At 43.1% G+C, this 21,729-nt stretch overlaps 1 protein-coding gene across 16 annotated transcripts in view; it reads right to left on the bottom strand.

The window, feature by feature from the left end:
- The window catches only part of NRXN3 (neurexin 3), a 1,447,961-nt gene that overhangs the window by 487,244 nt on the left and 938,988 nt on the right, over nucleotides 1-21,729 (bottom strand). For 4 of the 16 annotated variants that reach the window (XM_044391323.3, XM_044391326.3, XM_044391325.3 and 1 more), the window contains exon 1: nucleotides 18,732-18,978. The exons of the other annotated variants lie outside the window; for them this stretch is intronic. In XM_044391323.3, the coding sequence (XP_044247258.1) occupies nucleotides 18,732-18,978 (247 nt within the window). Of the gene's footprint in view, nucleotides 1-18,731; nucleotides 18,979-21,729 lie in introns of those variants that run through there. 16 annotated transcript variants of the gene reach the window in all.

The raw sequence follows: 21,729 nt of genomic DNA on the forward strand, positions 1-21,729 counted from the left end.
AGCCCTGAGACCACCATGTGAAGAAGCCCAAGCTAGCCAAGATGAGGGTAAGAGGTAATATAGAGCAGAGATAGCCAAGCCACCTAAGATCCTCTAAGACGAAAGACCAGAATCAACAGCTAGAATATGAGTGAGACCATCTTAGGCCATCAACTCCATTCAATCGGCCAGTTGAGTACAATCACATGAGGAACCCCATGTGACACTTTCAGAACTATGCAGCTGGATCCAGCCTAAATGGCTGACCCACAGAATCATAAGCAAATAGCATGGTTGTTTTAAACACAATATTTTAGTGTAATTTGTTTTCTAGCAATAGCAAAATGAACCATACTTTATGCAGGATGCCTTCACCAATGGCTGGTAGAAAGCAAAGTGTGCAATTAGAGAAACAAGTTCATATCCTTGTTCCAGTACTTGCTAACTCTTGACCTCGAGCAGATTACTTAACTTTTGAGCCTTACTGTCTGCAAGAATAAAAGGCTAGAAGTTTAACCGTTGAGGGAATCATATAAGATAACATATGTAAGCACCCAAGCATAGGGCTTGGCACACAGGAGACACTTTTTCAATATTTGTCACTTCCTGCCTCAATAAAGCTATTTGGGTAAACAAAAGCTGCTAGATCTTCAAGGGCAAGAACGTCATTGATTTTTGAATCAGTTGTAATATACAGCACAGCATCTGATACATGGTTAATATGCAATGCATTCAATTGAATCAATGCTCTAATATTCCCAAAGATACAGCTTGGGTTCACACTGCCATATTTACTGGGAATTCCCAAAGTGGTGATATGAACAGAATAGTGGGGAAACAGACTGCAGTAACCTTGGTTAAGTCCCTATGTTTCCTGGATCCTTCATTTAAGGCGTCCTGTAAAAGGAAAAAAAAAATGCCTATGATCCCCAAGTTCCCTTGCAAATATTGCAATTCATTCATTATAATCACAATAGTGGTTAACATTTACTGGACACTGAATTTATGTGTCAGATTCTGCACTAGGTTCTTGGTGTATATAGAAATTTCTTAAGCACAACAATCTGGTAACACAGGTTTTATTATTGCCATTTTTAGATCAGGAAGCTCAGGTCTAGGGCAGAAGTCAGCAAACTCCACCTGCCTGTTTTTGTAAATAAAGTTTTATTGTGACACAGCCATACTCATCCATGTGCATATTATCTATAGCTGCTTTCCCACTACAATAGAAGAGTTGAGTAGTTGTGGGGAGGCAGAGGTTATATGGGCCACAAAGCTGAAAATATTTACTACCTTGCCCCTTAGAGGAAGAGTTTGCTGACCCCTGGTCTAGGGTATAATTTGCTAACTGAGAGAGCGGCCGGTCACAGGCGTGTGGAGCTCAAATGCTTGAGTTCTCTCCACTAAGCTGTGCTGGCTTTTTATTGTGCCCACCATTTAATCATTCACTCATCACACCTGATCTTTCAAATAGCGGCTCCCAGGCAAAGGTGTGCTGAGGGAAAATGTTCAAGACCTCTGCAAAAGCTGCCGAGGAAATGTCAACAGTGGTCCCTGTGCACGCGTCTAGTTAAGACTACGTGCTCATCTGGCCTCCTGTAGCTAGAGGCCATGGAGCTACACTCAGCACTAATTGAAAAATAAGAAATGAAAAGATTTGCTTTCAACACAAACTTGAATGACTGGAATTACATCTTTATTATCTGAAGTGGGAGCTTGTGAGTTGTCAACCTCCACCTGTTCTGGCATCGGGAAGAAATACCACAGAAATTAGCCTCTGGCTGGTCATCTCATTAGAGGCCAGTTATAGCCCATTTTTAGAAAACCTGATGGTTAAAAAATCCACCTGCTAATATAAATGCATCTGAGGTTTGTTATGCATAATACAAAATTACCCAGTGCTTCAGAAATAAAGAATTCAGCCCTGAGAAATATGGAGATTAAGTAAAAGGAATTCGTTGAGAATGCACAGAAATGGAGATAAGCATCTCTGAACGAATAAACCACATCGATTGGGAAATGTAATTGAATTTACAAGGGAAAGTGATAATTAAATGGCCATATTTTCAGAAACAAGCCTCTCCTACAAAGGGGCTCAAGGCAGAGCATGGAATGGTACTTTGACGGTTGTGAAGCACCATATAAATGAGAGGGTTATATTTATTCTTGTCTTTATCACTGTCTTGATCCCGATTCACAGAGGTTTGAAATGATCCTTTCCCTTACTCCTCGAGGTGTGGGTTTGCTACACAGCCACACTTGTGCAAATTCTGGTCCCCACTTAGAAATGTTCCTCCTACACATCTCCATCTTTCTGGCCTCAATGCCACTGTCCAATTTGAGCCCTTATTACCTTTACCTTTGATGACTGTGACAATTTGCTAATTAGTCCTGCCAAACTCAGCCTCTTGTCTTACCAATTATCCTACATGGCACTGCTAGAATATTTTTTTTAACCAATTTCAATTTATTCATCAAATATTAGGTGATTACCTATTTCTCGTACCCCCCAGCTATTGTGCTAGGAATAAAAATAGATGTAATTTCTAGGGTTGCCAGATAAAATATATGATACCCAGTTAAATATGAATTTCAGAAGAATAACTACAACAAAAAACATTTCTTAGTATAAATATGTCTCAAAATTGCATGCGGCATACTTAAAGACAAAAAAGTTGGTAATCTGAATATCAAATTTAATTGGGTATCTTATATTTTTACTTGTTAAATCTTGTGATCCCATCTGACCCCAATGGAACTTTACAGTCTACTCAGAGAAACAGATATTAATCATATAATCTCACAAGTAAATATAAAGTAGCAACTGTGTACAAAGGGGAGAATTCCCAAAGGTTATGAGAAACTGCATTGGGGGAATTTGAGTTTCTCAAGGAAGTGGAAGAGGGCTCCCTAAAGGAGGTGATACACTGAAGTAGAAACCTCAGGTCTAAGTGGGTGTCAGCCAGGGAAAGGGGAAAGGAACAGCTTAAGTGAGAGGAGGAAAGGCAGATCCATAGAGGGAGGATAGCAATGACTGGGAGGAGGCCAGGGAGCTGGAACAGAAATAGTGGAAGGGTCTGGTGGGCGAGGAGGCTAAAAATGCCGGCAATGGTGGACCAGGCAGGTTCTCCCAGACCACATCAAACACTTTTGTCTTTGCTTGCAGGCCTCTGAAGAAAGAGGTGGGGTTTTTTTTTTTCCTTTTTGTTTTTTTTTTTTCTTTTTGTTTTTGTTTGTTTGTTTGCTTCTTTTTTTTTAAGTAAGGGAGTTAAAAAACCAGATTTACATTTTGAAAAGATATAGCACCCTCCTGTAAGAATAAAGCATCAACTTCTCAGTCTTGACCCTTTTCCTCTCTTGTAAATGTGATAATGATAAAAAACAAACAAACAAACAATAATCATACACACACATACAAGGCCATTGAAAGGAATATATCAGATAATGTTCACAGTACTAGTTTGCACACTGTAAATGCCAAAGGTGTTAATAGTTACTATAAGTATTTCTCAATATCCTCCATCAAAGAGCCACAACGTCTTTTGCCAACTCTTCTCTCAACATCCCTTTAAATGCCCATCACTCAGCAAAGTGGGCTACTGATCCCTGAATAACACTCTATTGTTTTTTCTGCAATATACTCTCTACCCTCTCTCCTGCATGCCTAGAAAAATCATTTTTCGAAACATAACGGAGAGTTTGCTGCTCCCACAGACTGCTTTTTAATACCTAATAGGTTATGACATTTCCCTCTCTGTATTCCCACAGTAGTTTCTACCCACCTCATGATGTTTGCCAGACTGTTCCATGTGTTAAAATGCTTTATGTTTTTATCTCTCAGTCCACTCACTATATTCTATTGATGAATACCATCAAGCACCTTTTGTAAAATAAGAACTATGTTGGTCATGCAAAAGGACTCATTCATTATCCCTAAAGAAGTCAGAACCAAGTGAGAGAAACAATTACCATCAGCAAATAATAGCAATTTAATACTGTATGTTTAATAAAATGAGTGAGCTCTTCTACCAAAGCAGGACCATCTTGTAGGGCTGAGCGAAACTTATATAAACTATCTAGCACCTAGGACAGTGTCTAGAATGCCGTAGGAGTCTTAAGATACATTTAATAATTTAATTATTCAATGAGAAAGCACTAAGGAGAACAACACAGGAGTCTGAGGAATTCATTGTGACAGTAGGAGGCAGGGAAAACTTCGCAAACCAGACACTATGGAGTAAGCTGTAAGGTGAAAATGAGTGAGAGAGATTCACAATCAATGAAGCCATACATTCTAAAGTCATGGAGTTTTGAAAGACCCTCATGACAACTGAGGCTAAAGGCTGGGTGGGAGCCATATTTGAAGTGGGGTGTCTGTCGATTTTTCATCCATCCATTCATTTGGCAAATGTTTATGGTAACTCACTCCTTGCCGGTCACTGTTGTAGGCTCTGGACATACAACCATGAACAAGGCAGACAATGCCTCTGCTCTCAGAGGTTATGTTCTAGCAGGTTGACAGAAGCAGTACACACAAAAATAAACTTCATTGAGGTATATGGGCTACAAAGAAAAGAAAATAAGGTCTTATGATGGACAGGGATTTGAAAGAACATTTTTTAGACTGTCATTAAGAAAGGGCTCTTGAGGAGTTGACACTGAAGTCAGAGCCTGTTGTTACAATAAGAAGGAGGGGCCATATGGCAATCTGGATGAAAATGAAAACATTCCAGGGAGAAGGGACTGATAATATGAAGGGCCTATGAGTGGGAACGAAATTGGCATGCTCAAGGAACAACACCACCATCAAGAAGAAGGCATCCAAGGTGGTCAAAGATCATGTTAGGAAATGAGGCTGGACGTAGTGGAGTCCAGATCATAAAGGAAAGGGGTTAGCTTTTATTCTAGGTACAGAGGGAGTGACATGATCTGATAAGACTTTGTCCTATAGGCCAGGAGGAGACTATGGGAGAGTGACGCGATCAGACTGGTACTTCAGATGGATGGCTCCAGTGGTGAGGAGAGTGTGGACAGGAAGGGCAATTGGAAGTTTAGGAAGGTCTGTTAAGAAGGTTTGTAACTGTCCATGTGACATGGGTGGGGATGATGGAGGGATAGAAAGGACAGATCTAAGCATCAGTTTAAGACATCTGTAACCACACTGTAAGCCTCTGAATATAGGGTCCATGTTTCAATTGTTCACTGCAGAAGATAGTCCAGGATCCTGCACTACTCACTGTAAGTATTCAATAATTAAGGTGTATCACGCCTTCCCTATCCTAATAAGTCTTTGCTAAATGCTGTCTTCTCTGCTATTCTCCCCCTCTCCTTTTCATACTGGAAAGCCCAGGAATTCTATACAAGATACTAAGTCATGCAAAGCAATGTAGTAGACAGAAGCTGGGTGTCAGTTTCTGCTCTGTCACTTAACACTTGAATGACTTTAGTCAAGTCATTTATATTTCTTTAGTTTTGATTACATCAGCTTAAAAAAAAATGGGACAGATAACAACCATACCACCTGTCCTCCTGCCACAGAGAGCTGTGGCAAGGATCAAAAAAGATCACAAATTTTCTCTACAATACTGTAAAACATTCTACAAATATCAAGTAATTTTGGAGGAATATGTCAAACCTGTGTCAACCTCCAGGGAAACAGGCCAAAATTCTGAATACTGATTTCAGGTGTAGTGTCCAATATTGAATGTACTGAAAACACTACCCTTTCCTACATAATATAAAATTACCCCAGTTACACTCTACATATTTATTACATCATTAGCAAGAAAATACGCTAGCCATCTAGAGGAATTAAAGATGACACAGTCACTGAAAAACAAATTGTCCTGTCCCTCAGCATCATTCTCCTCAACCAAAGCACAACCCTTAGGCTATTTCCTTTTTTGGACAGATTGTACACTTTTCACGACAAACCAACTTCAGGCAAGAACTCCTTGGGTAGCTAATGGTGTCTTGTGATGATCCTTCAAACTCTCCTCTCATTTTACTCTTGATTAAAAAGAAAGAAAGCACGGGATCTAAGCCCTTGACTGATTTACACTTCAATTTAATTTCTCCCTTTCTCTTTCCTCTTTCCTTTCACTGGATGGAACCTTCCATGTAATTAGGCTTGAAAGCTCTCATCAAACGGTTTGATTGAGCTGCAGCACAATGAATTTCCCTTCGAGGCTGCTGGGGCAGAGAGAAAGCGAGGACCCTGTGAGGGCATGGCACGCCTGGGATGGAGTGGGAACCACATTCTGTGATGGCGATTAAGGCAAATGGTGTGAGGGTCTGAAATAACGTAGCTCTCTTGCTTTCTGCTTCCTCTGTTCTGATTTATTAGACCACTTGTACTAGAGACTATCATCATCTCCTTGTCCACAGCAAAATAGGTGGCCTGGAAAGCTTGAGCACTAACACCGTGTGCTGTAGAAAGAGGACTAAATCGAATCTGAAAACGGGTGCTGTAGCCCCGACTTGCCCCTAACTTGAAAAATGTGATTTGGGAACGATTCACAAACTCCTGGGCTGTTGGCTTCTTCACGTGAAAAATAATTTGATTAGAAAATGTCTCTAAAAATGTCTTCTGAGTCAAATATCTGACAATTTCACAAATTCAAAGCAGCTTTTGAGTCAATGAGGGTCTTCTATCCTAATATTCTTTTCGGGGCATCACCCCAGGGCCTGAGAAACTTAGCGTTCAGGTGTTGGGACTATTTCAAAGTTACTGTTATTAAGTCACCTTGTGCAGGGACATGAAAACATCACTATCTCAGCATGATCTGAAAGAGTGGTCTTATTTGATAGCTAGTCTAATAGGTCCTTAATAACTGACAGGTGATGGGGGTAGCAGGGCATACATACAAAATGGTCCCCTGGCATGGAAATCCCTAAAAATACCATCTGAAAGAGGGGGATTGGCCATAGAGGCCCAGGGCTCCAGGTTTATATTCCTATCTCACATTAAAGATGTCCCCCTCTTCAACTATAATTGACATTTGAACATGAGCCTCTGTGACACAATGCACTGGTAAATTACATGAGAGCAGTAAGAAGCAGGTACTGAACCATCCCTACATCGCTAATGCACAGCGGATTTAACTCCTGTCTGACTTTACATTCCAGGTCAGGAGCTAATTAGGTTGTTATCAAGGTCTTTATGTTACACTATTTTTTTCTGACTCACACATTCACCCACATGTACATATATACACACATACCCAAACTGAAAAGCACTGCCACTCTTGGAATATTTGTTTCATTAGTTTTACCCTTATAATTAATGAACTTCCGCCATATGCACAAAGGGCCAAAAATAAAAGTAGATTCAAAGGTGACCTAATAAGAGTGAAGAGCTGTTTTAGAAATCATTAGAATCTTGCCTGTCATATTGATAGAAAGATGAAGACCAAACTTGCAAAGACAAAGCTGGCAGGCCACTTCATGATCATTAACTGCAACTCTCTCATCTTGCAGGTAAGAGAACTAAAAACAGGACATTTTGGTGGTTTGCCTAACATCTAGTCTCTGTAGGAGACTAAATTTCCTGATAAATGAGTTTCTTAGAGTGCATCAAAAATGAGGCAGGTGAGTCACCAGTGGGCTTCCTTATCAATGGAGGGGCCCCTCGCTCTTCATTGAATATGTAAACATCCTTAGCCAGCTGACTCTGAAATTTGCGTGAGTTTCCAAAGGCTGTTTCAGAAAGCACAGATGATCTCCTATAATATAATAGGACTTGTGAATATAGGGAAGTGTTCTGATCAGCTCTCAATACCAGGAAATAGGTTTATGTTTGATTGGATTACTTGACCTACAAGTTCAACAGATGCAAGGGGTTGACTGCTTAGTAGGTGGGAGAACTTGAAATGAATTGCCTAACTCTCCATTTCTTTCCCTGTTACATTCCTGATAATAATGGCACCTGCACTGAAGGATGGTTGGTAAAGATGAAATAAAATAAAGCATTTAGTTTAATACCTGACTGTGATATTATGACCTATAGAAATATGTATTTGCTCATTCAGATGACCAAAGAATTCAACAACAACAACAACAACAACAAGACAGGGTTTAGAGAGCCTCCAGGTTGAACCCATGGAGATTAGGGAGAATGGTGTACCTGGAAAGGGCATGGAGGCTCTACTCCCCTTCCCTCAAAACTAAGCCTACACAGTCCTTCCACCTGGCTGTTTCTGGGTTGTTTCCTTTTATACTAAATCGATAATCCTGTAAGTAAATGGGTTTCCTGAGTTTGGTGACGCATTCTAGAAAAATAATTGAACTCAAACAGAGGGTTTAGGGAGCCATCTGCTTTAGAGCTGGCTGGTCAGAAATACAGGTAACAACCTAGACGGTGACTGGCATCTGGTGTAGGGGTTGGCAGTGGGGGTGGCGGTCCTTTAGGACTGAACCCTCAACCTATGGAATCCAGTGCTATCCCCAGGTAGACAGGCATCAGAATGGAGTTGACTGGTATTTGAGAGAATTGCTTGGCCCCCGTGCAAACAGACATGCTGGAATTAGGTGCAGGAACCCAAAAGACTGACACAAAGTAAGTGCATATTGTCAGCTGTTAAGTTTAGAAGATTTCGCAGTCCTCATAATTAATCTTGGTTCTAAGTCTAACATAAAAGACCTTTTAAAAAGAGCCAGACACTGCATTTGAAAATATCACTTTCAGATTTTTTTCCCCATCACTCCAGGTAATATTGCATGAATATTTAAATATTAAGAGCACAGCTCTAGATTCAAACTGCTTAGCTATCCAGCCTGGTTCTGCCATGCGTCATCTTACGACCTGACCTTATGACTCAAACATTCCATGCCTCAGTGTCTGCATCTTTCAAATGGGAAAACAACTAAATTGACCTCATAGGAGAACTAAACAAGCTAAGAGCTTTAGAAGAGTGTCAGGCACACTGAAAGAACACACACGAAAGTGGTATATTGTTATTATAATTATTAAGAGTCGGGTAGATATTATTATCATTCTTGTGAAAGCATAGAAGTCTCCTCTCTTGGGTTTATTTTATCTAAGAAGATTGAATTGACATAAGTGAACACATAATTCCCCATCCAATTATGCAGAGATAGTGGCTTATAGAAAGAGATATACAGTAATTAGTTTAAGGAAAAAGATATACAACAAAACCTTGACTATCCAAACCACAGGACTCTCCCTCCACCCAAATTATTCTGTCGGCCAAATTTCTAGAGCTACTGTTATCACCCTCCCTTTTTTATTGTTTTGAAATATTTAACCTTTAACCATCCTTTCAAACTTTTAAATAATCAGAATGCTGCTAACATTGACCCCAAGAATCCAAGCGGGGCTTGCTTTATTTTACCTGTGATCTAGTTTTTCATGAGGGCCTTTAGTCTTTCATTAAAACCAAGGATTCAAAGAAATGGGCATTACCCTCTTAGTTATCACTTATGAAGCCTTTACTGCCTATCACTACTTGCTCATGCTACGTCTGGATTTGAGACCAGGCATTTAAATGGACTGTGGAAGCACATTAAAACATTTTAACCAGAGTGATAGCCTTTTGTCTAGAGCCACCAAGGCAAGGCCAAACAGGGGAAACTAGTTTCTCTATCTAGTCATCGGCCCTCATCTGGAGAGAAGGATCTGCCCAAGTCCATGTCCCTAAAGATGTGGCCACACCTGTGCACTTGACCTCAAGTCTTGCCTGCTCTTCAGAAAGAGGTCTCTGTGTGGCAATTTCAAATTCGAAAAAGTACCCATTCCACTTGGGTGTTTGAGGTAATTACTTCTTCTTCCTTCTTTGAGTCTCTGCAGACAGCCTGGCCCCGCCTCTGTCCTCTCCCTTCCCTTCCAGGACAGACAGCATCAAATGACGAAGGGCCAACACAAATAAATGTGAAGTAAAACACCCAACACTGGTTCGGCGTAACGCTGTGCTCTATCGACCTGTTCTACTGCCTAGCAACTGAGGTGGCTCAGCCCAACTTCATTCTCATTTTAATGTGCCACACAGAAAAAGAGACTAAATATATACCCCCAGTTCTGAAGCATATAATCTGTAAACTACAGGAACAGGCGGATCATTTCCATTAGTTTCTTATGTAGCAAAAACCACAATTTGCACCCAAAGCGTGTAATTATATTCAAATTCTGAAAGACTGTCTCAGAAAGAATTGAAATTCATAGTTTGGGGGAAAGTCACTCAAGAGTACACACAGTTATATTCTAATGTGGGGGGGTGACAGAAATATTTCAAAACAATAAAAAAGGGAGGGTGATAACAGTAGCTCAGAAAATATGGCTTGATGGTTTCTAGGAGTTTTCTGCTCACAGAGCCACTCCATAGCTGGTAAGCAAGAGGTGGGGACTGGGTCAGGGGACATGTCTTTGAACAATAACTCAGTTGTGGTTTCCAGATGGGAAACAGACAGGTGAGTACGTAGGCCATCTCCCTCTGCTTTCTGGGGAGGGAGACCCAACTGGGCCAGGCAATGTCTCCCTACACAGGAACCTGCATCTGAGTCCTTTCCCACACTGGAGTCTCCCTACAGAGGAAGCTTTCTAGACACCCCAAGAACGCCTGCCTCTTAGCACAAAGCCAGGCACCTACTAGAAAAATGCACATGGAAAATGAATTTTTATGGAAGCCCAGAGAAATCCTTTGCTGGCAGAATCCAATCCTGGAGGACTTAATCTGGTGAAAAGAAAGATCAGTCTATAGAAAGAGAGATGGGACACAAGGTTGCAATTTGAGAAAGGGTCTTGAAGGCCCTTCAGCAGAGGAGTGAAAAAAGGATGGTGGAGTTGGAGTTATATTGCCCAATTCCCCACTGGCTCTGATACTGACTTGATGCCTATAGCCAAGGCCTCACTTTGCCCATCTGGAATATAAGAGGGTCAGACAATCCCTAAGCGCTCTTGTAGCCCTGAGGCTTTATAAACCTGCTGGTGTGCTTCTGAGAAATACATGACTTCCCCTGCCCTTCACCTCTTCTAGAAACACCTATCCCTACTCTCCTAATAAAGAAGAACCAATCATGTGGCACCTCACTCGGTCCTTCACTCATTCACTCAAAAAACATGTATCAGTGTGGATGTTTCATCTGCCTGCTCCTTCTAATTAGTATCTCCTTGGGTCAGAATGGGTTCAGGCAGACTGATAAACATTCAAATACTTACTATGAACTGGACACTCTTATAGATGCTTTGCAAAGGTGTGCCAACTACATTAATCAGAACATCTCATTAATCTGTACACTCTATTCCTGACGAAAGAGCTTGCTGTGTTTGCTTCCTGTTTCTTGAGATAAGGGACTGGGTGGTATAGCAGAAAGGCCAAGAACTTTGTGCACAGAACTGAGTTAGAACCCCAGCTCCACCACCATAGTACTTTGGTCGAGGTACATAAGCTCTCTGAGTCTCGTTGCTTTTATGTAGGACATGGTGGTAACCTTATGAATATCAAAGGCTTGTGGGGATTAAACGGAATCGTATATGTAAGTACTGGAGGAGAGCGTGGCACACAGTAGGGGTGTGCAATGTGAAGGTGTATGATCCATGCAAGTCTCTCAAAACTCTAAGAGAAGTAGACATAAACCACTGGCTCTTTATACACTCCGTTGCTATGCTGTCCTCTGCTCTGATACAGTTAAACACAGCAGAGCATTTTAAACATAACACAGAATTCCTTTCTAGTGCTGATAAGATGTATTTAAATGAAAGCTGCATTCTTCCTGTCTCGACATGACGCTGTGGTGAATTTGGATGGTGGGCTTTCTAACATCACAGTGTGCCACTCTTGCACATGATTCTGCTTCTGTCGGGGATCGGGGGGAAGAGAAAACCTGGTTGTGGCCTTGGCATGGGTTATCAGTCAAGAGAACAAACCTATAAAATACCAGCGGACCTGGGGAACACAGACCCACATAAGATACATAGTGGTGTGTTTAAAGGCGTACGAATTGGAGAAGCATGCAGTCCTTGTGCCAAGAGCCATTTGGAGAGATCATCTCACTCAACCCCCTCATTGTACAAATGAGGAAGAAATGAAAAAGCCAATTTTTCCCCAATGGCAGTGTTAAGGCCCATACACACGCTACATGGCATGCAGAAAACTACAGGTAAAAGAAAGATAGGTTAGTAGATGAGTATGTTCCATCGTGTGCTTAAATGTTAAAAGACTAATACGATTTAGAAACATAATATCACATCCAAAGTCCCAGAGTTTGTCAGGGAGAAAACTAGGAGTGACATCCATGGCCCAGCGTAAGGTTCTCTCCAGAAGAATTCTGGTTTAAATTTGGGCTCCACGAACTCAACTTTAAGTGTTCCAGAACCTCCCATGCTCCCACCTCCTCTCTAACTTTGAGTCCTGGTGAGTAGAAGCACCAGAAGGGACTTGAAAAGAAATTCTCTATTTCCAGATCTAAAAATAGTAGTCCTAAAAAGACCTGTCTTTTTCCTAGTATAAACCAGATTAAAAATTCAACTTTTCAATGGATGCTGAGCATCGTATAGGAATGTTTAAATTCAGCAGACGTCTTCTAGAAACATGATCCAATTATGTATTTCCAAAATGATCTCAGAATATTTCTTAGGGGCCTCTTCCCTCTTATTTCACTAGATCTCTCAGCTTCTAAACAGTTGCCAGGCTAACTTTTCGCCTGGCATGGTTTTTTAACATGTTATCAAAAAGCACAAGCTGGCCACACATGCTATTTTCTTTTAGTGCCATAAACAAGGAAATACATATTAAAGTTGTCTCCCCTTGGAGGCAAAAAGTGTTGCCGCGGATAAGAAAATGAGGAGACGCAGTAGATCCATGCTCTTTAACCTCAAACTACCAACCAGTAGCCAGTCAACACTGAAGCTCGATTTTGTACCAGGAACTGAAAGAGCACTGTCATTAAAATAGCTCTCATAGATATTTAACCCGTACGCAATTGCCTGCAATGTACAAAGCACAACTTGTTTAATGTCTTCACAATTCCGTGACATCTCTGTGGTATTACTATTGCTATTATCAGTTTAGAAATGGAAAAACTGAGTCAAAGTCAAGCCTCATGACTTATCCAAGATCACAAAGTTCCCAAGTTAGGAAAAAAGACTGAGAACTAGTTCTTCCAATCCTAAATCTTGTGGTTGATCGTTCTGGAGCCCGCCGACCACCACACTGCCCATCCCCATTATCATTCGCCTGTCGTCCTCATTAGCATGTATTCTCTCAACAGTCATTTTTCGAAAGTATCTGAATACAGAAACAAAAATAAAAATAAAGAAAAACACTCAAAAAATGCATTCCCCCAAGAGCTGAATACATTGCTCGGAATTTAGAGCAGCTAAATCGCTGGATTATTGTCATACCTTCTCTCACCCAAGCCTCATGACACATCACGATGTAGACAGATTACTTCCCACTTATATTGTAAGATGAACTTTTACAAAATAAAAACCCAACAGAAAAATAATGAAATTGATACTTTGTTAAAAGGACGTATTTTTTCAGCTGCCAAAAAGGTGGGCGTTTATACTGATTTCACCTGGTTTTTTGTTTGTCTGTTTGTTTTCCTGAAAGGTGAGATGTGAAGGGAGTTGGTGGTGTGTGGGCAACCTCGGTTTACAAAGGAAGTCACTACGTGGGCAGGAGGGTCTGGCCTGGAATGGAAGCAGGGCAAAGGAGAGAGTCTTGGAGTGCGGACACTGGAGTCTGTCTGCGGAGCACGTGGGTATAGTCAAACGGAACCACGTATAGACCGATAGGAAAGCAAACACATGGTTGAACTGAACCTACTGGTATTGTTTTCTCCAAATAAACAGACTTTCTCCTCTCGAGGCACCATCTCATCAGTTTTGTGAATGATTACCACAGTCACTGAAGGGTTATATCTCCACTGTGAAAGTCTGAGTTTAGCAGAGATTCACTGAATGGTGCCTCTTTCCTTCTTTCCCAATGACTGTGTCCTAGAAGAAGAGGAGGAGTTTTATAGGCTGAATCGTGTCCTCCCAAAACTCGTACGCTGAAGCCCTAAACCCCAGTACTTTAGGATGTGACTGGATTTTGAGACAGTACCTTTAAAAAGGTGATTAAGTCAAAATGAGACATTTAGGTGAGCCTTAATCCAGTCTGACCAGTGTCCTCACAGAAGAGGATATTTGGACACACAAGGAAACATCAGGGACACATGAACACAGAGCAAAGAGCATGTGAAGACAATGAGAAGGGGGCCACCTACTAGCTAAGGAGTGAGGCGTCAGAAGAAACCAGATCTGCCAACAACATGACCTTGGACTTCTAGCCTCCAGAGCTGTGTAAAAATAAATTTCTGTTGTTTAAGCCACCCCGTCTGTGATTTTTTTTTCTTTAATGGCAGCTCCAACAAACTAATAGATGGAGAAAAGTATGGATAAGTTCAAGGTTTATCTTCAGAGATCTGCCTCCCTCTCAGATCACCCAGGGTGATGCAAGTCTGAGATCCACAAAATTCATTCACTCAAAGGTAAAACGGAGTACGCTACGCCTTCTAGATCCAAAATCAGATGAAAAAACAATAAAGTTCTTACTATGGAATTCCAGCCATCACCCAGTCTGGTGAAGGTTTTTGTTTGTTTGTTTCATGAAAGCAATTGTTCCAATTATCTCATCTCTTGTCCCTATGATACGGCAGCCCTCATCTCCCCCTGATGCAATGATCCACACTGCAAGTCCTGAAGAAATTTACAGTAGGATATTATCATCTTCCCTTGGTAATCTTTCAAGAACAAGTGAATCTCCAGACCCACCACTTGCCAGCAAATTTGAGAGAAGAAAAACAATGCATCTAGAGGAGAGAAAGAAGGAGAAACCAATTTAATTAATTCATCACCAAGGCCAAAGACATATAAATCTTATAATTTTATCTGTCAACCAACACTATGAATAATTCAGCAAACCGAATCCCAAGAAGGAAAGGAGAGAGAATGTGGTTAGGAAGCAGCTGGCTGAGCAGAAGAAAGTGCTCAACACATCAGAGTAAAACAAGCCTCATGGCTGGAAAAACTTAAGAGGTGGGTCTTTGTGACAATGAATGAGGAGCACAATTTCTTACAAGAAGGACTTGCAGCCCATGCGTCACTAGCGGGACCACGGCCACCACTTTCGCGGAGATGATTCCAATAGAACTTAAGCTGCCTCCCCTAAACACAAACACACACACACACACACACACACACACACACACACACACACCCTAGGTTTTGAGCATGTATTTCCTCTAAATACAGTGTGGTGTGTTCCCTTTTACAACTGAGTTTTATGTCCTCGACGAGTTCCCCCACTTTCCTAAAGAGTCAGGAAGGCCTGCTACTTTACGGAGGATAACATGCAAGGCACACACTAAACCTAGATTCTCAGAAAAGTCCGTTTTCTAAACTATTAACTATGAAAGCATTTTTTAGGCAGATGCTCATTGGAGTTCTTAAAGGTGGGAGAGGAGAAAAAATATACAAAACTCCTTTATGAAACTGCAGGTTGGTAAACAAATGTATTCTCGTATTTATATTTCCCGTACTAACAAACTACCTAGGAGCCTTGATAAGCATGATATTTAAGCATGATGAAAAATACTTGTGGGGATATTCTGAATGACAGAAGAATGTAAATCTGCATTTTATAAAGAATATTTAAATCATATATTAATTAATTTGCTTTGGTATTTGGACCCTCACACCATCCCCCATATTTTTTACTTTAGAGAAGCACTTATCTTTCATAGATGATCAAAATACTTCTGAAATTATCCCTGGCTGAACACCGCGATGTCTTATGTAGATTTCTATCCTCAGCAAGGAGCACACAGCCTGACACATAGTAAATGCTCAATAAATGTTAGCTGACTGACTACTGAGCAGGTGGGAGCATGGCAGAAAACAGGGAGCCTGAGTGAGAGAAGGGACCAACTGAGGGGGAAAACTTACTAGATCTCACTTAAGAAGAGAGAGTTGATTCTGTCCTGAGACACAATCCTAACCAGAGAGTACTCTGGGTGCCTCAGACAGGTGTGGCCTTAGTCTCCCAAACTCATAAAGGAGCGCAGCCTTCTCTAGGCTGCCCTGGGCAGGGTGGTCCGGACAGAGAGGAGAAATGAGCAAGGGAAGCCAGCATAAAACAAACAAACGAACATCTCCAAGTTCAAAGAAAGTTCTTGGACTCAAGGCTCTAGTTTTCATTTTACACCAGAATGAAGGGCATTTACTCCTTTCCAGACAATAGAGACTGTTGCTTTTAACTCTGGAATAAGGTTGGCAGAAAACTATTAGTAACAACATTAGTCTCATGGTGCTGTGCCTCCTACCGCCTCCATCCAAAAGATTTTTTAAAACAGTTGCTGTTAGTGAAGGCTTTGTCTTGGACTGGGAGAAAGCAAGTGTACTCCCAGTAAGAATGAGAGGTGCATTAGCAAAGCTCCGAGGGGTCTTCTGGTGTTTTTAGGACACAAAAGGTCGTAGCTTGGTTGTGGGATTGGAGTCAGAGGTTGGGGCATCTTGCTGATTGCCAGCTTCTCTTGTTTTCAAGCTCAAAAACATTAATTAAATATGCAAGGAGCCTACTTAATATAGATGCATTCACTCTCCAAGCCCCAAATCAATGGGATGGGACTTCAGGACTGAAAGGGGATACTCAAGAGATGATTTCATGAGCTTTCTTATCATAGCCATGCCAGACCCTGGGGTTCGCTGCATGCCACAGCTCTGGTGGGTGAGGGCCTTTTCTGGGGTCTCTAGTCATTTATTTACTTCATTCTCCTTTTCCATCACACTCAATCTTATCAGATGCAGGTTAATGAGAAAGCAGACTGGGAACGAGTCAAAAAGATTCAGAAGTTGCTGAGCAACTGATCCTTGGAAGAAATGAAGTCAGTAGAAAAGAGCTGTGTTTAATCTGTGCAAGGCTCAACCCCTCTAGCCCTTTTCGCTGAAAGAGAGAGAGACAGAGAGCAGAGACAGAGATTGACAGATTTAGGAACCCCTGGGAAGTACCGCTCTGCAAATACCATCACTTAACTAGTAGCTGCTTTTAACTGTTTACATCCTGAACAGAAAACATCAAGACTCCGCCAGCCTATAACCTCTAACTAATGCATAATATCCGTCTCCCTGCTGATCATTTACACTAATTAGCGAAATTTAGCTAATTATCGCTGAGCCTTTCCATGTTTAATTATGGCTATTAGTAATCGTCTGTCTGGCTTCTTTCATCTCCCACTCCCCTCTTTTTCCTTCCCACTCTTTACAATCCCACCCCCACCCCGGGTCCCTCTCCCCCTTAGGAGCTAACAGTTTCCATTTCAATGAAACTGCTTTTGCTTTTGGGGTGCTTGTAGTTCTTTCCTCTCCTTTTTTTTTTTTTTAAGAAAGCCTACACCAGACCCAGCAGGAGTCACAGAGAAAACAGCAACCAGATCAAGATCAAGCATTCACTCCTTCCCACCACCCCTCTCCACCAACCTTACAAGCTCTGAGCTGCTTGACAACTCCATCAAATAAAATTTAAAGAGAGAGCCAGAAAGAGCCAGAGTACGTGCTGGCATTTTCTCAATGTGCCTCCACTTAACACTACAGACAGTACAGAGCAGAAGCCCATGGCTAGGAGGCAGTGGGAAGAACTGACATTCCGAATGGGGTCTGCATGCTAGAGGTCTTCAAACTACAAGCTAGCGCAGGGCACCTCTACTGTGGTTCACTTGTGCAGCTCCCTGGAGGGCTGCTCCTGTCCTTGGGCTCTGTGATTCCTACTCTCCTCAGCACCAGAGTAGAGTGCATAGTAAACAAATATTGAAGATCCCTTCTTTGGAACAGTTTACTACAGCAGACTCCCACCTTGGTGGCAGACATCGCCCTTTCAGAGGCAGCCTGCTCGGAGCTGAATAGATTTTTAAGAGCCATAGATCTCTTCCTTCAATAGCTATGCAAGGAGGGTTGTTCGGAGCAAAACACATCATACCTGTATTGTGTGAACAATCCTACCAGTGCTACCTTTAATTGAAATAACATTGGAATAAATGGTGGAATCAAAGTTACTGTAATTTACACTTGGGTAAATTATAAATGGACTTTGTCTTATCTATTTTGTCACTTCCTATGAAGTAGTTAGCAATATTAGATGTGCAGTTTTTGAGACAGCTGGTCTTTCCCTCAGACATGTGGACAAACATAAAGCTGCCCAAATGAACAATACTGGCTACTCTTTATTAATTACATTTTCTGCTTTCTTACACTCAGCAGCTCTCCTCCCTGACCTTAACCACACAGGTCACTTCAAAGCAGCTCCATCAACTTCAGGCTGAGACCTAAGGATCCCTGCTATCTACTTCCCCATGACTAGCTCCAAAACAAGATCTGAAAAAAGGGTGAAAGCAAGGTGAATGGATATTCTCAAAGTGCAATACCTGGGACTTATCTGATAAGTTGCTTGCCGTCATGGTGGGGGGGGGGGGGGGATGAAGGAGGCCGAAGGTTGCAAAGGGAAAAATGTGGTGTTTGTAAAGCAATGAATAAGAAAGCTAAGGAGAGGAGAAACCATTAGAGAAATTGAGGGGCTGGGGCAGAAAACACTAGCCTTTAAGGGGAAATTGAACATTTTCTTCTCTCATGCACATGCGATGCTTTTTATCATTTTAAATTCAATTTTTTATTTTCTTCCCACCCTTGACATTACCTGAAAGGCGAGTGGGTTAAGGAATCACTATGCCCCATTAAAAGGATAAAGAGCAGAGAGACCCACCGTGCCCTCCTCGAAGGGAAACAGGGGAGCGATAGATAGAAATAGGCACTGAGTGATGCTTGCTGCCATGGAAATGGTGCTCGTGCTGAGAGTGAGACCCCGGCGAGGAAGAGGAGGAGGAGGAAGAAGCTACATTAGAGGAACTCCACACAGAGCTGACGATACATCCCCAGAAGAGGGACCAGATCCCAAGCGTCCAGGCCGGCCGGCGAGGAGGGCTCCGTCTTGCGTGGATTCTCAGGTGCATGGTCAACGCACTGGACCACTACAGATGGGCAGTTTGAATTCCAGCCAGTGAGGAATAATGAAGTTCATGATGCCCAAGGGCCCATCATAGCAGCAGGAATACTTGCCCGTATTTTGGAAAGAGGGAGGAAATAAGCACTTTCAAGACAGATGATGAATCAGTTAAAAAAAAAAAAAAGAAAGAAAAAAGAAAGAAAAAAAGAAAAAAAAAAGATAGAAGGCTTTTAAAAGCTGCTCTTTCCCGGGGCTGAAATTTAGAAAGCCAAAGTCCACCCAGGTATAGCAACCCTCCTAGGGAGCCCCGGAATGCCACACATGTCAGGGGAGGCCCGGCGCGGCTTCCTCCTGATCTCCAGGCGGCTCAACTGCACACTCCGGGAAGCCACACAGAGGAAAGGTGGAAACGAAGGAAGAGGGGGGAGGCAGCAGGAGACCCAAGAAGGTTCAGGTTAGTTTATCCCAACATCCAGGCAGTTTGAACATTTTTTTTTTCTTTTTCCACTTCCATGCGATGCACTGCAGAACTGCCAGGCAAAAGGGGGCTGCAGGTGGGAGAGTTCTTCGCGTGTTCCCGAAGTCTCGGTGGAAGGGCGCGGAGGCTGTTAACCCTGAGCGTTCTGGAAGAGCGCCACGGAGCAACCGCTTGCGTCCTGGGTTTCCAACTGGATGAAAAGCGGTAGCAGCAGTAGCAGCAGCAGCAGCAGCAGCCGGAGGAAGAGAACAAGAAGGACCGGAGGGAAAGAGGCAAGGAGGGGGAAGCCAACGCGGAGCAGCCACCCAAACCAACGTGGCCCTGGGTGGAGAGAGGTGGGTGGGCGAGCGGGGAGGACGCAAGAGGAGGTGCCCGGCAGGCGGCAGAAGTGGCGGAGAGGCGGGCGGGCGCCTGCAAAGTGCGCGGAACTGGGAGGCACAGGTGAAGTGAAGCGAGGAGTTGGGGAGCCAAATTCACAAATGGGCAAGTCATATGCAAATAGCGCACTCCCGAGAGCAAATCAGTGCAGCGCGAGCGCTCTGCCGAGGGACTGGCTGGCTCGGGAGGGAGGAGGGGCCCGAGCGACCCGGAATCCCGGCCCTCCCCATTCAAGTACACGCTCGCTCGTCTGCACCCGCGCGAGCCTCCCGCGCACACCGCTGCCCTCCCCGCGCTCCGCTCCCTCCCAGAAGAGTGAGCGTGTGTGTGCGCACGGATGAGTGAGGCCGACAGACCTACGGACGGACGCTGCGCCTCTCTCTTTTTAAATCACCCTTTCCCTTCTCCTCTCTCAGGCGCATTAAGCCAAATTCGGATGATTAAGGCACCTTTTACAATTTGGGAAGAAAAATGCAGGCTATGGCTAAGGCTGAAGTAGCCCCAGATAGAAATAAAAATAAACCCCTTGAGTCAGCAAGAGCGCTGGAGCGGCTGCACGCCGTGGTGCCGCCCGCACGCTCCCCCTGGCCAGGCGGTCAGCACTGTGCGGGCCACTCTCCCCGGACCCCACCCGCAGAGGGAGAGGCGGGAATCTGCGTCCTGTCTCTTGACAGTGAACGGAAGAGATGGTCTGGGGACCCCGGAGGGTGAGGGATTTGATGGCTGGAGGCCCTTCAAGAAGGTAGCTTCCACTCCCCTGGTGGACAGGACGCTCTTGGAAATTCAGGTCCCAGAGGTTAGCACCTGCGCCAGCTGTCCTGGTCAAAGAACTTCAGAAGCGGCGAGGGCTGCTTCTGTGGGCGGAAGACGAGTGGCTGGCTCGCCTTTGACTGGCCTGGGAGGCGCTGCCCCCGTGGCTGAAGCCTCCGGGCCTCCAGGGCGCTGGGCACCAGAGAGCGCTGCTTTTACATCCAGGCTGAACCTGCAGGGGAGAGCGGGAGTGACAGGAAGAGGGTTGGCGCGCCTGTCCTGGTCATCTGTGCCTCCAGGAGGAAGCTGACCCAGGGCTCTGCCAGAGAACAGTGACATTCTGGAGGATGCGGCCTCCACCCCCGCCTACCCGTTCCCCCGCACTCCGCATGATGAGAGCTGGAGGCATAAACCCAAAGGGCAGCCCTCCTAAACCTGGGGGAGTGGGGCAGGGGGATCTTGTTAGCTTTGATTTCCTCCTTCATATTCACCTTGGTTAAAAAAGCACGTTACATTTGGGGGGAAGTAGAGGGAATAGTACTTGATGGTTAAATCATATATATACTATATGATACTTGCTGGCTAAATCATACATCTATATGTCATATATAATCACATATATATGTATATATATCATAGATATATAATCATATGTATGTTAAAATGTATCTGTCTATATATTGTATCTACCTGTCTCTATGTCTCTCTATATATAATATTTAGGTGGCGTCAGTCTTTTAATAAAGAGCTTACAGCACCTATTATACACCCGACCTCAATGAACATTTCAAACTCACTGAGAAAAAACAAACAAACAAACAAACAAACAAACAAACAGCGATTAGACAGTCCTATTCATCCTTGGGATGCCCTGAGGAGATGATGAGGAATCAGCATTTCTAGCAGATAAACATAACAAACTTATGGATGGTTTGTCTTCAAGGTCAAATATCAAGTCCATTTTAAGCATTTATGGCCGTGATTTGGTATTCTGAAATCAGTATTTTAAAGGTCCACACTGCCTCATGGTAAATGGTGCACAGTCATCCCAACTGGTCTGGTTCTCAGCTGTAAGGGTGATCTGGGATCCACAAGCCTCCAAAGGACATGGCCTTCTTTCAAGGTCTTTCATGCCCTTGCGTAGTGGCCTTA

The sequence above is a fragment of the Ursus arctos genome, unplaced genomic scaffold, assembly GCF_023065955.2.
Source record: "Ursus arctos isolate Adak ecotype North America unplaced genomic scaffold, UrsArc2.0 scaffold_25, whole genome shotgun sequence".
NCBI lineage: Eukaryota > Metazoa > Chordata > Mammalia > Carnivora > Ursidae > Ursus > Ursus arctos.